General features: G+C 35.3%; 1 protein-coding gene across 2 annotated transcripts; it reads right to left on the reverse strand.

The window, feature by feature from the left end:
• Positions 1-258: 258 nt before the first annotated feature.
• On the reverse strand, positions 259-18,668 carry LOC101264260 (uncharacterized). Of its 2 annotated transcripts, none has more exons than XM_004230814.5 (22): positions 18,385-18,668; positions 16,977-17,308; positions 15,888-15,991; positions 15,572-15,640; positions 15,040-15,100; positions 12,676-12,815; positions 11,735-11,924; positions 11,248-11,309; positions 10,798-10,886; positions 9,169-9,241; positions 9,014-9,073; positions 7,329-7,475; positions 7,170-7,208; positions 7,043-7,074; positions 6,083-6,169; positions 5,556-5,721; positions 4,542-4,619; positions 4,184-4,320; positions 3,621-3,697; positions 1,126-1,195; positions 920-985; positions 259-803 (listed from the first exon to the last, which is right to left on the reverse strand). In XM_004230814.5, the coding sequence occupies exons 1-22, from the start codon at positions 18,442-18,444 to the stop codon at positions 669-671; spliced, it is 2,274 nt and encodes a 757-aa protein (XP_004230862.2). In that variant the 5' UTR covers positions 18,445-18,668; the 3' UTR covers positions 259-668. The 2 variants fall into 2 exon arrangements, with proteins under 2 accessions (XP_004230862.2, XP_010315293.2); XM_010316991.4 differs by having other exon boundaries at positions 7,043-7,071; positions 18,385-18,618.
• Positions 18,669-19,758: the final 1,090 nt, after the last annotated feature.

A 19,758-nucleotide genomic window follows, 5' to 3' on the forward strand; every position in this document is an offset into this window, starting at 1 on the left:
GGGAGAAAAAAAGGAGAGGAAAAAGAGGCTATACAATCCAAAATCATTTTTTTATAAACCAAATTCTTTTAACTATACTCGAAATACTAGTGGCTACCATATGCAAAACTACACATATTTCATAGATTAGGTAAAGGCCTTTTACGAGAACTCCTGCCTGATTTTAGAATCCTTTATGAAGTCATGAAATTTTAGGCAACCATATATCCCATTTTGGTACAAATTAAATTCGACTTTCTAAAGCACTGAAACATGACGTAATATAGCAAGTTTTAGATTTTTTATATTTGGGAATAGAGAGGATATACCATCCTTGTCACTTAAGTGGTTTCTGTATTTCTTTAATTTTTGACACACTGCTTTAGAATTCATTGCCAATCTTAAGTGCTTTTATAAGTTTTAACTCCCTTTCTCATCACATTCATCCTTTTTTTCCTTCCCCTTTGATATACTTGTATCACCATTGTTGTCGACCACAAAACTGAAAAGATCTGGTCTCCAGAGAGAAGTCGTGACATTGTTTAGTTTCGTGTATAAACTCGAAGGTAGACAAAAGGTAACCCTCCTACAGCAACAAACATACTAGCGGCCGAAGGAACTATCCACATCGTGCATCTTCACTCTGGAAAAAAAATGTCCTAAATTGCGACCCATGCTATGTAACCAGCTCAACTTTGCTTTGTGATGAGCTCAATGTCCGCTCCAACTTCAGCGATCTTTGCGTCTTTAGATGCCTTTGCCGCTTTTGCAATATTTGCAACGTCAAAGTCCATTGCAATTCTTTTAACAACACCTTCAAGCATCTGTAAATGAGAGATATTATGAATTAAATGACGGCTAAATAAACAGATTCTAGGTTTTGAGGCATATTTCCTACTTAGAATTAAAAAAAAAAGAGCTATGGAAGTACCGAACGTACCAGTGATCCTATGGCAACTAAAGCCCGAAATTTTGCATCAGCTTCAACACTTTCCTCTTCAGCAATCTTCAGGTAGATAAGATATCCCCACCAAAAGTGCATTAATATTTTGTTTCTCAAAAGTAGACGGTAAAATGCACGGGAGGGGGGAGACAGAATTCGGAAGGGGAAGGGGAAGGCAGAAGCAATGACTAAACGGTAAAAACCTCAAGTGCAGCTGAAAGTACTTGAGACTGTCCCTCTTCATCCTTCTTTTCAACCAAGAGAACAGCATAGCTGCAAATTCAATAAATTACTGGGTTAGAACAAGAACTCAAAAGAACTTGTGGAAGCTGGATAATATGAGAATAAAGGCAGTGCAGAAATATATATATATATATATATATATATATATAAAAAAAAAAAATCATCTGCAGAATTACTTCTGCTCCAATGCATATAACGTCTGAAACATCATATGACCCATTTCAAAACATTAGTTAGTAGCACACAAAGTGAAAATAGCTAAAAAGAGAAGGCTTTAGATTACAATCAGTTCAACCCCCAGAAGCCTAAATGCAATACAAAATTTTCCGTGCATCCACTACCTAATAAAAGGATGAATTTATAAGGAGGCCATCCAGCATTACACTATGACTACTGATCTAGCGGCAAATCTGGAGAAATCAAATATTTTTAGAGCTGGTGTTGAGGATGTGATACAAATAATAGCCTTTTGGATTTGTGACTGGTTTTCCTTGGGATCTTCCCCAATAAGATACCTGGGCTTACCATTTTCTCCAAAGAAATGGAGTAAACTGGAGTTTCACCAACTACCAACTACTGGAGTAGATCACTGCTACAGATATGTTCAGACTCTGCTAGGCATTTATCATATGTTAGAAGGCTACATGTTATCAACTCAGTCCTTTTATCACTATACAACTTCTGGGGCTCAGTATTCATCTTACCCTGAAGTGTGTTAAAGGCAGTAGATCGGAAATGCAGGGAGTACCTATGGGGATTTTTTTTTTTTTTGTGTGTGGGGGGGGGGGGTGAGGGGGTGGGGGTGGGGGGTCAACATCAGGAATTGTAAGCTACGGAACATTACTTCTGTGGGTAAACTTGTGCGGCTGTTAAATGAGAAGAAAGATATGCTTTGGGTGAAATCGGTGCATGGATTATATATGGAACATAATGGAGATTTTGGATGCAGACCCTTTTGGTGGATTGCAGTTGGTACAGGAAGACCTTGCACAAACTTAAAGGTGACATCGTGAACTGGTACATGATAAGAGTACTCCTTGGCCGCTAACGGCAAGTACTCGGTACTGAGTTACTTATCTTTGCTTGAAAGTAGGAATGTTTGGAATCTGGCGAAGTGTATATGGGGTGCAGTGACATTTCCTACACAGAGATTCATTCTCTGGCTGGAAGTGCAGAGAAGAGACTTCTAACTAAAGATTGACCGCTGACGATAGGAACCCATTGAGAAACTGATAGCTGCTATTTATAAGACTGATACCGTGGAATCTGTTCATCACCTGTTTTCTTGAAAGTGATTGGACTACTGCATTAAGGGACGACTTCACTAGATGGTTTGGGTTGGCTCTACAACAGCATGATGTTGCAACATCTCAACTCAAACTAAAGAGCAAGCATTCAAGGAAAATGAAGAAAGATATAGTAGGCAGCTGAACTGGAAGCTTTATAGCTAGAAATTGGAAAGACAAAATGGGACCATACTGAGAACAGAGATATACTATCATACAGCAAATACAACTAGAACTTAGAGAAAGGATTGACATGTTCAGAACATCAAAAACAACTAAGAAATGTAGTTTTTCATTCATAAAATATGTAACTGGTTTTGTTTTTTGAGGCCTCACATGTGTGATAGCTTTCCTGGAAAGAAGTCAAGGAATGGGATATTCTTCAGATGTATTCGTTTGTTTTTTGTCTATGACAATATTTCACAGTTATTACCCAAAAAAAAAGGATGAATTTACATATTAAGAAAAAAAATACAGAATAAGCTCCTTTTTCTCTGAGAAATTTTTACCTAATTAATTCTGACTACACTTACATGGGGTCAAACAGAAAAAAGAAGACACTGATCTTAATATATAAATGTAGACAACAAACAGAAACAGAGATGAGATAAATGCACAACAAAGTCGAAAGAACTAGATTCTATATTTCTGGGTAGCGTCTTGTACGTGGGGGAAATTCTGAAATGGTTTGGAATTGAGTGAGTGATGAAAGGCACTGTACAAGAACCAATGTTTAGCTGGACCTTTAGAAGAAGAAAGAGTAGATGAGGGCATGAAATGTTGCTCCATACTAATGTGGACCATATGGAGAGAGCAGTATGTAATAGCTTCTGATAGAGTTGAGAAAGATTTTGTTCACTTGAGAAATACTATTTTCCATTATTTCCTTTTGATGCACCCAAGAGGTTCCTAGTTGAATCAAAGATTGGTATACTTCTTGTATACAGGCACGCTTTTGCCCTTCTTTTAATGAATTAGTTTAAGTCACTATAAAAGAGAGAGAGAGAGAGAGAGGTTCACATTAAAGGGAGAGACTTGGATTTTTTAAGTGTAAAACTAATCTAACACAATAAATACGAATGAAGCAACAGCAGACATGAATATCCTCAAGGATACAGAATATTTGTCATGGATGGTAAAACTTGGAGAATATTTATTGAGCTACTTACTTGAGTATCAGTGTTGAATAAGCCAACTGAACATTTTTATTGGAAGATAAGTAACAAGTGGAATATGCATCCAGAACCTACAAAGACAGCAAAAGAAAACACACACAAATCACTGTTATGACCAGTTCAAGTCAAATAAAAGCTCCAAAATAATGGATAAAGCAAAAAAGGGTAACGGAATCTTATGCACATATTCAGAGAAACAAAATAAGGAAGCTAACAATCAAGTTTTCAAGCTGAACAGAAGAGATCTATTCAACCTGGCACCAGAAATCCCGGAGGATCTACATCTGACAGGAGGCAACAAAGATTTTTTTTATTTTAGATTGGTGGGAAATAATCAAACAACATCTATGCCAGTGTCCTCAATCCAATAACCCAAGCATTTACCATCACAGAAATAAAAAGAAACACAATGGAAATATTCTCAAATATAATTAAATACCATATTTCTTTATCAAAATACCCTCAAAAATAAAAAACTCTTAACAAATTTAACTTTCGACGAGATAATTCCTATCAAGTATGGTCGCCGTAGCATTCAACATGGAAACATCACTAACCTCCCCACGATGCTTTAACAGCCAGTCATGGTAGGATGCATTCTTAAAGAAGTTGGTCAAAGCACGAACACTTGTCAGAAGATTTGCAGGTAGTGGAGGACTGGTTGTGACCTTCTTGATCAACTCCATGAGCACATCTACGTATCATTAGAAAACAAATCACTACGAAATCCACATTGTACTAAAATTGGTAATCCAGCATTTTAACTTGGCTAAACTGACAAGGGAAACTCAAGATTCACCCCCTCCCACTTTGCATCTTAGGCAAGGGGCAGAAGACAGCATTCACCATTTATAACTCACTCACAGATACAGAGTAACAACAAGCATGGTAAGTCATAAAGAGCAAATTCAGTACCATTCGCCTTGTTGACATGCTTGGAAAGTACAGCAGCACCATCAGCATGCAGTATCATCATCCTCAAAATATCGATTACTGCCAACGAAAATGAACAAATATCAGAACAATAAGATTAGAATACAACCTTAATTAATAATAATCAAGTTAGGATTTGCACAATCGCAACCATGTTTGATTCCTTCTTAGCGAAGGACTAGTAATCCAGCATAGCATCAACCACTTCACAGGAACAAGTAAACAACTTTAAAATCCTACATATAGCAACTGAAAAAAAAAAACTTCCACAATCTCCTTTGAGTTGCTTCTTCTCAACAACTTCCATTTCTATGATCAAAAATGGAAGAATTTACATGAAACAGTTCGAATAATCCATTATGTATTCAATAAATCTAAGTAAATTGTAGTTTTACTACCCACGTATTCTTGATTTGTTCTCCCATCAACACTAACTCATAAACACAAATTTTAGTAAACAAGGAACACTTTGAACACATAAGAAAATAAAATACAAGTTGTCCAAACCCAAGGCTTTTGCTTATGAACTAAACTAATCTTCTTACTCTGGTAGAGATGAAATCTGATCATCTCCTGTTTAAAAGGATGATGGAGCATACAAGAAAAAAAGAGAAAAAGAGGCTGAAATATAAGAGTACAACTTTTGCTTATGTCTCTGACAACCACCTGAAATTGCTTAGTTTTGGCACCTACAACTCCTTATGGATGAATCATGCCAAAAAGAATGCTATGGGTTAGAAGGAATTGATTATCAATTTCAAGGCCTGTTCTGTTGGAATCTTATACCTGCTTTAATTTGATTTTCCTAGTTCAATAATATTCATAATGAATAGTAGTGTTTAACTGATGAACATCATTTCCATAATTTAAACAAAACAGGATGTCCGTGCAGCTATTTTTCGAACAAACTTTTGGCTTTTGTGGGTTCATTATTCAATGCCTACACTTCAGATATTGCAAACAATTTAAATACTATATATCAGAAGGAACAGTCACCTGGAAATAACATCGTCAACGGCCAAGATTTTAGCAACTTCAGCACCATTACAACATCATCGTCTGAGAATTTACTACTATGGTAGTGTGATGTGTCCTTCAAAACATGAATGATAGAAGCCAGTCTGGACATATCAGCCTCAGTCAATACCATATGTTTTTGCTCCTTCAGGATGATTTATTGAACAAACGTGAGTAATGAAAAAAAAAATTGACCCTTCTCAAATCTCATATTTTGAACTTTATAGCAAAAAAAGGACTTCAAACACTGGTTAAGCAAATTGAAAACTCAATCAATAAAAAGCAAAAAGATAAGCAGCCATATCAAAATATCAGTTTTTTATTGTTTTATAATGTTAGTTTAAATATTGAGCAGTATCTCAAAATGTCAGTTTTTAATTGTTTTTATAACGTTAATTAAAATATCATCACGGTGCAATAGTAGTTTCCTAACAGGGTATAAAATTATAACATCTTGTGAATGGCAGGACAAGAAATAGCTTATACAGATTACAAACACAACTTACTGGGGCAGATAATAAAGTATTATTGAACTCTGAAACTTTCTTGAGGATACCATCAAATTGTGCTGCATCAAAGACGAGCATTCCTTTCTGAAAAAGAAATGAAAAAAAAAAAATCCTGGTATCAGAGTAAAACAAAACCAAAATATCCTGTGTTTTATAGTAGGAAAGTGCTCTTTCATCAGTTCAATACTTCATACAAGACCGATCAATTTTTCAAAGCTCTGCATGCACAATAATTTGACAAAATGGAGTGGTTGATTTCTTTTCTAGAATGTAATATTTTAAATAGCCAAACATATGACGGTTGCTTCATATTGTTTCGACACTATTCATTTCTCCACACTAAACTTTAGAGAACCACAACAGGGGAAAACCCATTCCATATGTTTGTATCATTGAATTCATCAATATATGAGACTGATAGTGTACAATAAGCTTTTTTGTAGTGTATAATAAGTTTACACCATCAAAATCCATAATTACCTTTTATCATTATACTAGAACAGCCTATAATCCTGACCGAAAGACAAACTGAATTGTGCTTATGTGATCACTGAATACCACAGAGTAAAAGAAATCTATTAGCTATTTCCTATCATAAAGATCTACAATAACGTAAAGCTTTGACTGCATAAAAGCCACAAGAGCTCACTGATTTGAAGTGCCAAAAACAAATTGGCACCTTTCTAATTGTCATATCTGAAAAACCTCTTGAAATATTGATCATTCCTTTCAGAAAGATTAAGCAACTTATATGTGCAGCACTAAAACCACATATACTAACTGTATCACACGACATACTAATTCTACATTGATCATCTTTAATATGCTTTGCTGCGCCTGCACTTGTGCCTACAGTTCTATAACTAGATGTACATGAACATTCAGTACAAGGAGACCATTTGACTGGCTGTAGAATGAGTCAGGTCAACTTGTTTGGTTCCTGTGTAGAAAGATTACCTTGGGGACATGCTTAAAAGTAGGTTTCGCTGCTGCAAGAAATAATGACAAAAATAAGTTGATTTTAAAAATACTCCAAAAAAGGCAAATCGGGAAACAACTAATTTTTAAAGTACTTCAAACTTACCAACTGGCTTTGAAGGTTGACCAGGTGTATATGCGCTACCTGCAAGTAAGAGATAGGATCAAATATGAGACATGTTTAAGAACAACGAAAACAGAGGGACAAAGCGGAGGCAGCAGCAAAATCGAAGTATTATTCCATAACCAAATAAATATTTCTTACTGCCAGTGTAGGGGTCACGGAATGATGGATCCGGAGTGAACTGTTTCTGACCAGTATTTTGAAGAATGAACTCCACAATTTGTTCACGGTAAGAAAGAGGCAGATTCTCTTTGAGTAGCCACTTGTCAGCAACGTCATATGGATTATCTGTCAATTACTCAAAGAAGTTTTGGAGTCAGGTCACGAAGAGTTGTCTAAGAAACAGAGAACTTATCCCCCCTCCCTCCTTTTTCAATATCTAAGAAATTAGATAGAGATTGATGACAGAAAAAGAAGGCATAATCCTCAAAACACAAAAATCCATGCAGAAGTCATGCAGGAACAAGTGCAATTACCCCAAAAAGTAAAACAGAAAAAAAGCTCATAAGAATGAAGAAAGGATAAAACACACTTCATTTTGAGAGAAGAAACACATAAACTTATAATTTATTTACTTAATGGCATCTTCAAACGACCCCTTAAGTGCGAGCCTGACTCTTTTTCATGGGCCGAGCACGTGAAGATACTTTTTTATAATGGGAGCCGGTGAGGTCCTTTGCGTACTCTGATATCATATTTAAGTGTGGGATCATCTCATCTATAAGGTAAATTGCTAGAGAGAGTACAGTTCTGATTTATTTACTTAATGATACAACCTACTTTCGAGTGTTAAATGGACAAGTACACCTGAATTTGGGCAGGTGAAAATATGCTAAATCAACGAAAAGGTCACTTTGGCTGCAATGAGGCAAGTCAAACTGGGTAAACAACAGGCCATAAAGAAACTTACCCAATTGTGACCAAATTTTAACTTATTTTCTGATAATTTAATGAACTACAAAAAGAAACTAACAAAACCTTTTGTTCAATATTATTGCTATATTTAACCTATCAAACAATAAAATTAAAAAACCTATACTGACAAGTTTCTTTGTTGGTCAATATGGATAGCATATTTAACCCAAATCAATCCAACTTTTAGATAGGTCAACTTGGATTGTGGAAAATTGACCCGACAGAATATCCCAATCTGCTTTGGGCAGGTCATATTTTCATGGGGTAATTTGCCCACCCCAAGACCTACTTAAAAACCCCAACCACAAAATACAGTTTAAACAAAATTGTTTAAGTTAGTTGTACTAAATTTGATATAATAAACACCAAAAGGATTTTTTTAAAAATCAAACGAATAAACAAACAATAACAAAAAGGTCCAAGAAGTCCTTGGCTTCTTGAATTCTTTTTTTTTTCCTTCCAGCAATTAATATAATTAAAAAAAATTCTGATAATTTTTAATTCAATAGCCAAGACAAAAAAACTAAATCCTGCCATTAATGGCTTCATGCCTAAATTATTTCAAATAGGAAAACTCACATAAATATAGATTTTAAATTTTGATTCATCATTAAGAAAATGGCATGTGTATAACGATCAGAGGCCGGAGGGCAGTAGTGCAAAATCGCAAATACATTCCCCAATTGGATAAAACATTTTCCAAACCTATCCAGAGTCCCCAAGGTCATTCCAAGTGATGCAGAACATAGACAAACATAACCATAGATGCTAACTCTAGAAAAAAACTGAGGAAGATGTGACCAAGTATTATAAGTTCATGTCATGCCACAAAAACCTGAGAGGAAGACCCAAATTCCAGATACTACAGAAACATCCCTCCTCAATAACTCAAAAACAGAAAATTAAACTACCTGAACAATTGCAGGGTAATTTGCGAATAGGTTCACCATCTCCAATATCAACATCAAACACTGTATCCAAAAAATAAGTTAAATGGTGATTAGAAGTAAAAAGATGATACAAAGGACAAGTGTGAAGAGGGTAGAGCGGAATAAGCAGTGCTGACCATGATCATATTGGATTCCATCATGAAGAGGACGAGACATGCCATCATTGGGCCCGTCAACCACTTCACCAATCTAAAATTGATAGCAAAAAGCATAAGAACGACAACATATATAATTGCATATGACGAACGCATCAAGTATGTAGACAGGCTAGCAACAGAAACTACTCAAGTGCAATTTTGACTACACAGTAATGGATGGGAATAAGACCAGATTTTGAGAGGACATTTGGCATGAGAGAGACAACATGGAAGATCTCTTTCCAGACATCTACAACCTAATCATGTTTCAACAAAGCACTATAGCAGATCTATGGTCACCACAAGGATGGGATTTCATTTTTAGAAGAAACCTTATTGATTGGAAAATAGTGAGAGTTGCTGAATTTTTAAACATTGTGAACACTTTCACTGGACTACAGCCAGGTGAGGATAAATTTTGGTGGACAGGAGATGACAAGGGAGTGTTCAAAGTCAACAAATCCTACAAGTTGATGGATCAGACAGATCACCAGTGCTCAAGTTAGCCTTGGAAGCAAATATGGAAGAGCAAAATCCCTACAAAGTCTCCTTTTTTTTCTGGTCAATGGCTAAGGAAGTAGTCCTTACACAGGACAATGTTATGAAGAGGGGGAAAATCTTGTGTTCTAGGTGCTTCCTATGTGGTGAAACATCTGAGACTGTTGACCATCTATTTTTACATTGCAATTTACACCCATCATCTGTATAGAATATTCCTAAGACTCAAAGCATCTCTTGGACAATGCCTAGGAAGGTGGTGAGGCATTACTTTTCTGGGAAGAAGCAGGTGTACATGCTAAGGACAGAGCTAGATGGAGAATTATCCCGGGGGCTGTCTGGTGGGTTGTTTGGAAAGAAAGGAATTCAAGATGTTTTGAGAGCATAGAGAACAATGTTCAGAAAGTTAAACTAAACTGCATGTTATAATAGTCTTTTGGTGTAATCACTTATACTCTTAATGACACTGTCTCTATTATTGATGTGTTAGACTCAATTTAGATGTAGAGAAGTGAAATCAGGAGTACACTTGTATATAAGGTTACAGTACGACCCGGTCGTACTGTTTTGTGATATAATACAAAGTTAACAAGTTCAAAAAAAAAAAAACGTAAATCCACAACAAATGCAGACAGTGACATAAATTAATACAAATTAGCTATAAGGATGTCTATGCATATTCAGACCAAAATTTTAGTTGTAAAGCACAAGAAACAACCAAATATACAATAGCAGAGGATCACACCTTCCCAACTCCCTGGGCGTCCCCAACGAGAATGAAACACAACAAAATAAAAAGGCCAAGAAGACTTAAGAATGACAATGACCAAAAAGATTTTATACAACCATGGTGCCCAGACACCTTGACTAATTTCACAGGGTACCTCTGCAAACCTCCCACCAACAGCACATACCGAGTAACTATATCTACCAAGGCTCGAACAGATGGGAAGAAATCACCTAATGTATTTTGACCCTGTTGGGATTTGAACTTGAGACCTCATGACTCTCAACCCACGTCATTGACTACTAGGCCACACCCGCAAAAATGACCAAATATATGGAGAATATATCATTGAAAGCAAATACAATAATTAACATTATTATTACTTTATCCCACTTCTGTTCCATCATATTCCATGCATACGCCACTCCATTGTCTCCTTCGCGGACAACTTTGGTCTGTCCATCACTATTACCTGATCAACACATCAAAAGAAAAGTGTTACAGAGGAGAGAACTACAATATAGCTTTCACTTTCAATAATAAAGGTTTCAGGCAGTGTCAGATATTAGACTTTTCCAATTACCTTTAGGTTCTTTAGAGCAGGTTCTTAGTTTTGGATATAGAAATAGAAGAAAAAATAATCACATAAGCAACTACTTGTTCTTTTTCTTTTCTACTTTTGATGGGTCACTTATCCAACTTCTAGTCAAATTCCAGGCACTTTTTTGTAATTGGTCCATCAGTAAATTGATGAGACATCTTATCAAAAATGACGAGATGATTGAAACCATTGATACTTAGGACAACAGCAATAGGCATTATCATATTCACACCTGGGATTTGTAAGGCCTCAAGCCCAGGAAGCTCTTCCAATTTCAACCCTCCAACTCTCTTCCTAAGATAAAGTGAAATATAACTTGAATTAGAGCACCAATATATAATTTGGTATCCAAAAAGCAACGCATTTATGAGCATCTTTTAATTCAACAGCTGCACGTAAGAGAAAATGAACAGAAAGAAAGACGATTAGTTTTGACAAACTCCAGGCACAAACTAAACCAGGAGTTAAGAATTTCCTAAGAGAACAAGCACCTTTAGAACCCAAAAAGGGGCAACAGAGAAAATAAAAGCATGAAGATAGAAAATTGTTAACTAGTGAAAAGTGACTATAATTAACAAGCACAGCACGCCAAAAGTATTTGATCTTACACTATTAACCACACAAAAGCTTTATGCCAGCCGAAAGAGATACAGTCGAGATTAATCGGAATCCCAAAAATATGGCGAGAAAGACAAATTAGAAGAGTCTGGATGCCAAACCTACTCAGCGTGTACTGTGAGAGTTGGGCAGCATATGACTCTAGTTCTAGCGGGTCAGCAATCTTATCCTGATGGACAGTCCAAATGCGCACCACACCATCAGAGCATGCGGTCACTATGTCGCCATTGTCTAAGAATTTGGCATCCCAAACACAGCCGGGATGCTCTAGGCTTTGGACACAGACACCATCTGCAACACAGTGATTTCACGTCCACCATTAGAGGGAGAATTCAGATAAGAAATATCAAAATGTAAAAAATCAACGAAATAGAGGACATTTACAAATTGCAGCAAGGATACAGCAGTGACTACTAGCACTAGGGTATTTGAAAGAGAGTTTTTCCTAAACTCCTTCAATGCAACTGTCCTTTGCCAAAGAAACTACATTAAAATTTTAAAAAAAAGGGCCATGTGGGGTCTCAGTAACTACCAGCAAGCATTCACCATCCAGTACATTAGTGTTTTTCTTTATACAGGAAATTACACAATAAAGGGTATGGTGGTCATGATACATCCCCTCCCCCCCCCCCCCCCCCCGATATATGAACAACAGAATGAGAAGAGAGATTCCAATTATTCCATCAGTGATATAAATGTTATTATGTAATATCTAGTGCCTAATTGAGGAGACCAATGCCAGTTTAGAAGAGCAAAGAAGAAGAAAGAACAAACACTGTAAAGTCAAAGGCTAAACTCAAAAGAGCTTCACTTGAATAAGCAACTACCAGAACAGTTGCATGCACTATTCTGATCTTCACAATTTACAATAAATAGTTTTTATCGGCCATCATTTCTGAAACAAAACTTTACTGGTCAAATAAATAGAACTGCATGTATTTGATCTTAGCCAAAAGGCTGAGATAGGTATGGCAACAGCTGCATATACAGAAAGATCATTGTGAAAAATGTACACAACTACAATGGTGAATTACAGTATTACCTTTCCAGATCTTTGCAAAACGATCCTCACTGCCACTGACAATAAGCCCAGAGGCATGAGCATCTACAGAATAGACAATAGAAGTGTGACCAACCATCTCCAGTAGAACTTGACCACTAAGTTCCCACAGCCTTATGGTACTGTCAAAATGAGATATGCACGGATTAGAATAACACTTAGTTAGAAAGGAGAAGGTCCAAAAAAACTTACGGGAAGATTAAACTAGGGCTCTGCAAGATAACCGAATAACTTCAGAATTTAACCATGCACCTAATAAACTGGTGGTATGAACTATGAAGTAGTAAACCTACAGATGAGAAAAGTAGAGAACCTACAGAAAGAATTGATTCTTCATGAATCACACTGAGACATCTATGCTTAGTCAAGTGCTAACGGAGATCTCATGAGTTCAATAGTAGTTTATCAAAAAACAACAGATGTGATCTCTCATCTCAGTTGTACAAACTCACTTTCTACCCCTTCAAACAGTCTCCAATCCTCTCCCCATCAATCACCAACGTAACGGTCAATGGAGCTATGTCCACGTTCTCCATCGTAATGCTCCTTTTGAAGGTCTTTACAACTTCCAGGATTGAACATCGGACTTAAAAAAACCTTTAGTGTTGACCACCACAACTTGCTCACAACCGCAAATTCACTAACAGAGTGGCCCACACCTTCTCCTGAAAGTTTGAAAATGTGGTATACCAGCTCACAAATTTTAATCTTCTTTTCTCAAGTTTCCCGTTGTTGATCCCCTTGTTGTCAAACATATGAAAAATGTACACTCCTTGACATCCTAGGAATCCAACCTGATAGGGTTGGGCCCTGTATCTTTTCTATTTAATAGCATGTATAGAAGGGTTTCATCGACAGTAACTGCTTCCTCTTTCTTTCATTCCCAGCTGTTCTATTCTAACTAAATGATTCTGCTTATAGATAAATTCCATACAGTTTCTGGAGTTCTTTTACCTCTAGATCTTGTAAATTCCACCTGAAATCTTAGATCTCACAAGGTTTGTCATCTTCAAACATGTGCACTTGATTGAACTATCATGTTCCACTTACTTGAGATGCTGAAAAATGGTTGGAAAAGGCAACGCTCAAGCTGCCGTCCATCTGTGCTTCTAGGAACGAACTCTACCTCTCTTCACCAGTTACTGTTGCCATTGAACTCTTCTGACCCCTATCATACTTTCTGGAATCACAACTCTCCATAAAGTTTATACCCTGTCGTTAACTTGTTATATCTCCAAGCACTATGCCCTAAGAGTCTTAATTGAAAATACAATAAAAGTCCTACTCATTCATATGTATATTCAAATGATTAATGTAATACAAAGTTACAATATACACTATGTATTGATATCAATTTACACTGCAAGGATCTATGTTACTCAGTTCCTTAAAAAACCTTGTTGCACTAGTGCCAATCCCACACGATTTGGTTGCGTGTGGCGTGTGTGATCAACACCGGATTTGTAACCAGCATACACCTATGGTGAATAAGTATAAGTTGATTGGTTATTCAGCTTGAACTTTGATTAATATTTACACATTAAGTACTAGAATACTTTGTGATTACACGAGAGATAACTTATAAAAAATATTAAGTGCTCATAGAAAATTTATAGCAGCTTTAATTTAGTAACTGCAATTAATTGTCAAAAGTACACTTATATATGTTGTAACATACATTTATAGTTGTATCCAGCACTTGTACCTGTATTCCAATCCATACCCTTTAATCCTAAATTTATGTGATGAAGAATCCAAACTCTAGATCTACATTGGTACCAGTTATCAACACCAGTATCCGAGCAACATAGTGAGGATCTACTGACACACCCTCTCCTCACAATGAACAAGCTATTGAGATTTCAAATAATTAACGAGGCATAATGGAAACTTTATGATAGGTGTGGCTATATTCTATACAATAGCCTGAATATCACCCAATCATTGTAATGCACAAAAAGAGTGAATATGATATAATTCCCCAGTTCTTCCCAAAAAAAAACATTTAACATGTCACTATTGGCAACATATTAATGTGTGCAATTATCTTTGCTGTCTTTTCATAACCAAGACGACACCAAAAAGGAAAGGAAAAGGACGCACAACTTACTCTATAACAAAAGTATGCCAAATCAAATAAGACTCGTTTATTATTTGGCAAGATGAGAAACAGACTATTGCTTTGATTCTCATCTCTTGTCGTACTATTTATTTAAGTAACAAGACATACATAATTCCATTGAGATCCCACGTAAGAAGTTCTTGTATTTTGTACTAAAGCATAACACACTAAAGATCAAAAACAACTGTACAGAAAAGAGATGATAATATAAATCAAAACCTTACCCATCATGGGATGCAGAAAGAACTCCTAGACCAGGCACCACGGCAAGGCCTCGAACAGTGTCTGCAAGATGCAACATACCATAAGCGCATATCGAAAGCACAGCATTAAACTTTTGAAAAGGACAAGACCAACAAACAAGCATAAGGAGTTGCATGGAGTACACCACAAATAAAGAAACCAGTCGGAACAAGTAATCATACTTCTACACATAGAAAGATATGTATTATAAGATAGAACGATAATGACCTAATAGAGATAGAATGATTAAACTCTCATGGGAACAGCCTAAATATCAAATGCTACTTCAGAAAATCACAACTTTTTTAATCATGAAGTTCCTCACACCACCCATATTTATATTTGTTTCCTTACAAATGCTTTCTTAACATCCATACTTAAAGACAAAACTTGAATAAATGGAGAGGGAATGTAGCACATGTGGTTTAAAAAGAGATGACAAAGACAAACAAATACATGAATGTCACAAAATATCCCAGAGTTACATTCATATAAATAAAGCATGCATCAAACCTGTATGCCCAGAAAAAGTGTGTGCACATGCTGCTCCATTCCAAACTTTCAGTGTTGTGTCACTTGAGCCTAGTATCAATGTAATCAACATTATTCAGGCAACGCTATTCGATACAAAATATAGTTTTTTATAGTATCAACCTACATATTATCTTGATGATACTAAAAAGGAGAAGTTTCAATAGAAATGCAAATAACTTTGATTTTGGATGAATTAATAATGCAACGAAGTTTTAAGATCTTCACAATTCGAAAGGGTGTCGAGATGAACAGAAAAATTATAAATGCTTAAAAATGTAAAAACTTCATTTGATACCTGTAACAAGCTCGCCTGAGGGCAATCTGATAATTGCTTGGATTGCCGCTTTATGAGCTTCCAAAACTTCAACTTCTTGGCCCTTCCTCCATCGTCTTAATGTACTGAGGAAAGGAACATGCAAACAAACATGAAAGCTTCAAACAAAAAAGTCCATTGACACATGGATAAAATTATGTGCATGCCTCTCAAAACATGCAATTGACACTAACCAGCTGGAAATTTAGGCAAAAATGACACGTAAGCAAGCCACATTTAACAGGGAGAACACCATGAAGGCATGCACCCAGTGAAGTATTTGAGCAGAGGAATACTAGACATCGACCTTAACACATCGCAAGAAGGATGCTATTGGAACAAGACCTTGGCTGTACATTGCAAAGATAGGAAATACACGAGGCACTCCAACAAACATGAACAGAAAAACATGCCAACCGTACTTAGATTCCTTAACCTAAAAACATCCTAGTTACACATGCTAGTCATCCACTGTTAAGAGATACAGTTTGCAATTGTCAAAGCCTCATGGTTCGTAAAAGAGAATTAATTTTTAAGTAGTTCCTAAAAAGAATCTTTGACCACACTCAACAGTCAATTTTTTTAATAACCAAATGAGGTAATATTGGCAGCATTAAATCACTCATATACTAACAAAAGTTCGATTTCTGTCTAAAACCACTCTATCTCCACTTTTTCGGTAATCATGGTGTCTTAGACCACCAACGTGCACCTCGACTAATTCCACGGATACTTACTACCATTCACCTGCACAAGTACCTAGTAACTCCATTCACCAAGACTTGCTCGACGGAGAGAAATCACCTAGTGCTTGTTTTGCCTCTGATGAGTTCACATTATCTCCCCTTTAAGATCTATTTCTGTTTACGTGCCGTAAAATTCAACTATTGACTTAATGCCCATTGTCATTTACGTACAATCTACCCTCCCGGACCCCACTTTGTGGGATTTCACTGGGAATGTTATTATTGTTGTTGTTGCTGCCCATTGTCACTCAAATGAGAAAGCTAGTATACACTGAGAGAGTACTATAATTAGTAGCATCAGTAAGAAGTAAGAAATTTCACATACCAATCAACAGATGTTGAGACAACGTCTGAGCCATCCAAAGCAATACCTGTAACTTGCAACTTATGACCCTTCAGTGTCTGAACTTTATCTCCAGTAGACAAATTCCACACCAAGATAAGAGTGTCCATGCCACCAGATACAAGTCCTCCCTCAGGTAACTCCTCACTTGGAGCAACCCAAGCTAGTGGGCCAACAAAACTTGTATGCCCTAGCAGTATCTTTGACGTAGTAAACCTGCGGTGATTAGATTCATCTGGAGACCAAAACCGAATGGTTCTGTCTCTAGATGAGGTTGCAAAACCAACCTTGTCACAGATACAGATACCCCGGACCTAGTTTTGACAAACAAAAATAAAAATAATTTAAAAGCTTATTTCGAAACAAGGGTAACTTAAAATTAATTTAAAATCTGATCCAGAAAAATTATTTCCACGTAATGCTTTCCATCATGTTCCTTTATATGCAAGAATATATATACACATATATATCAACAAATTTCCTGAATAAGTGTATATTATAAATCAATCATCACAAAATATTTGTTATTAGTAGGTACTAAAGTTCAAGAATCCAATCAATAGTGCAACCAATAACTGAACTGTTATGAACAATAAGTTCCTCAAGTGAAATTCACATGTAAAGCCAAGAATTATTAAACAGAAATTACCACATATCATTCATGTAACTAGACAAACTATTTCCACATTCCAGAGATTACACTTAGCAGCATCATGTCCCTTGTACGCAAGAACAGATTTCTTGAATGATAGCATATTCTAAGTCAATCATCACGGAAGATTTGTTATTAGTAGTATTAGCATTCAAGAACTCAATCAATTGTGTAACCAATAACTGAACTACTAAGTTCCTAGGGCTTAAATTCACATGTAAATCCGAGAATTATTAAACAGAAATTACCACATATCATTCATGAAACTAAGACAAAATATTTATACATTCCGACGATCACATTTAGCATCATCTCCCTTGTATGCAAGAACAAATTGCTTATATGCAAGAAAGAATTTCTTGAATAAGAGTATATTCCAAGTCAATCATCCCGGGAGATTTGTATCAGTATTATTAGCATTCAAGAACCCAATCAACTGTGCAACCAATAACTAAACTGTTACTAACAAGAAGTTCCTGGGGGCTGAAATTCACAAGTAAAGCCAAGAATTATTAAACAGAAATTAGCACTAGACAAAATTATTTCCACATTCCAAAGATTACACTTAGCATCATGCCCCTGGTATGCAAGAACAATTTTCTTGAATGAGAATGTGTTCTAAGTCAATTTTCTTGAATCACGGAATGTTTTCAATAATCCAATCAATTGCGCCAACCAATAAGTTCCTGTGGCTGAAATTCACATGTAAAGCCAAGAAAAGAAAAGAAAGAATCATACATCGTCTTCGTGACCTGTAAGCTGACACCTTAACTGATACTCGGCAGAATCGATTTCCATGGTAATCTTGACGGAGAAAACTAGGGTTCCGACTAGATTGAGAACGGAATCACTTGCTCTCCAAGACTTACCACTGAGTTCTTTCCACCGTCTTTCCGCCTTCTCGGCGATTTATTTATTTATTTACTTATTTTTGTTTGAAGGAAATAATATTCGTTTCCCCCTGATTTACCCTTCTTTAATAGCAAGCTTAAACTTTATAGAGTGGGAAAAAGAAAAAGAAAGAAAACTTAAATAGAAATATATATTATTTAAAACTAAATAATCCTTTTATGTGTAAAAAAAATCTTTTACTTACCTATAAGTTGAACAAGAAAAAAAATGAATACCACTCCTTGTAATTGTATTTATAATATAAAATATATTTTAAATTGTTATCATTAAAATATTTAGTTTGAGAAATAAGATGAGCTATATAATATTTGCTTTGTAAAAAAAAATATTTTTTCGCTTTATATTTGCTTTGTAAAAAAAAATATTTTTTTGCTTATATCAACGATTTATGAAAATTTAATAAAAATTTGAGTGAAAATTTATATCAGTATTTTAAATTCTATTATTTCAATAGCTATATTACATATTTAAGTGAAAATATATATGATTTCTTAATATATTTTTTTAAATAACTATGGTGTTCCATGTCAATTTGTGAGACTACAATAACATTTAGTTTTAGGTCGTTTGCTACCTCATATCAACACCAGTATTTGTAATTATGTTTATCGCAATTTCACTGTATGGAAAAAAATAGTATTATTATTTTTGTTAAAATTTGAGATTTTAAAATTTTAAACTCGTTTCATTGATCAGAAAGTCATATTCTAATATTAAGAATACGTAATAATTTATCGCATGTATACATGTAAAAGTAGGAGTTGAGTATTCAATTTTATTAAAATTCAGTTCAAATTTTAATATTGAAAGGTATGCATCAAACACTGAGCCGTGTAAATTTAATTTGATCCAATTTTATACGATATTTTTTAATCAAATTTTTGGTGCAAATGAGATATAAAATAAGAACAAAATAATCAAAATACTTAACTAAACATAAAGCTGAAATAAATAGATTGAGAAAAAAAACTTTAATTCGTAATTAACTAAACATAAACTGAAACAAATATATTTAATTATGTATAATTGAATGTAATTTAAAATTAAAAATATACTTAAAATTTATTTAGTAAAGTTTCAGATTTTCCAATGAATCAAAAAATCATGACTTTTTCACCGAACACTAAATCGAATAATCAAATTTCTAAAGAACAAGAATTAAATCGCAAAATTGAATAAGTTCAGTTTATTTTTTTTTTA

The sequence above is a fragment of the Solanum lycopersicum genome, chromosome 1, assembly GCF_036512215.1.
Source record: "Solanum lycopersicum chromosome 1, SLM_r2.1".
NCBI lineage: Eukaryota > Viridiplantae > Streptophyta > Magnoliopsida > Solanales > Solanaceae > Solanum > Solanum lycopersicum.

Excerpts from the sequence above, each read along its gene's own strand:
- LOC101264260 (XM_004230814.5), bottom strand. The coding sequence starts at position 18,444 with ATGGAAATCGATTCTGCCGAGTATCAGTTAAGGTGTCAGCTTACAGGT. Across the intron at positions 9,074-9,168 it reads TGGAATCCAATATGATCATG|TGTTTGATGTTGATATTGGA; the intron begins GTCAGCACTGCT and ends TTTTGGATACAG. Across the intron at positions 4,620-5,555 it reads GTTGACGATGTTATTTCCAG|TAATCGATATTTTGAGGATG; the intron begins GTGACTGTTCCT and ends TTTCGTTGGCAG.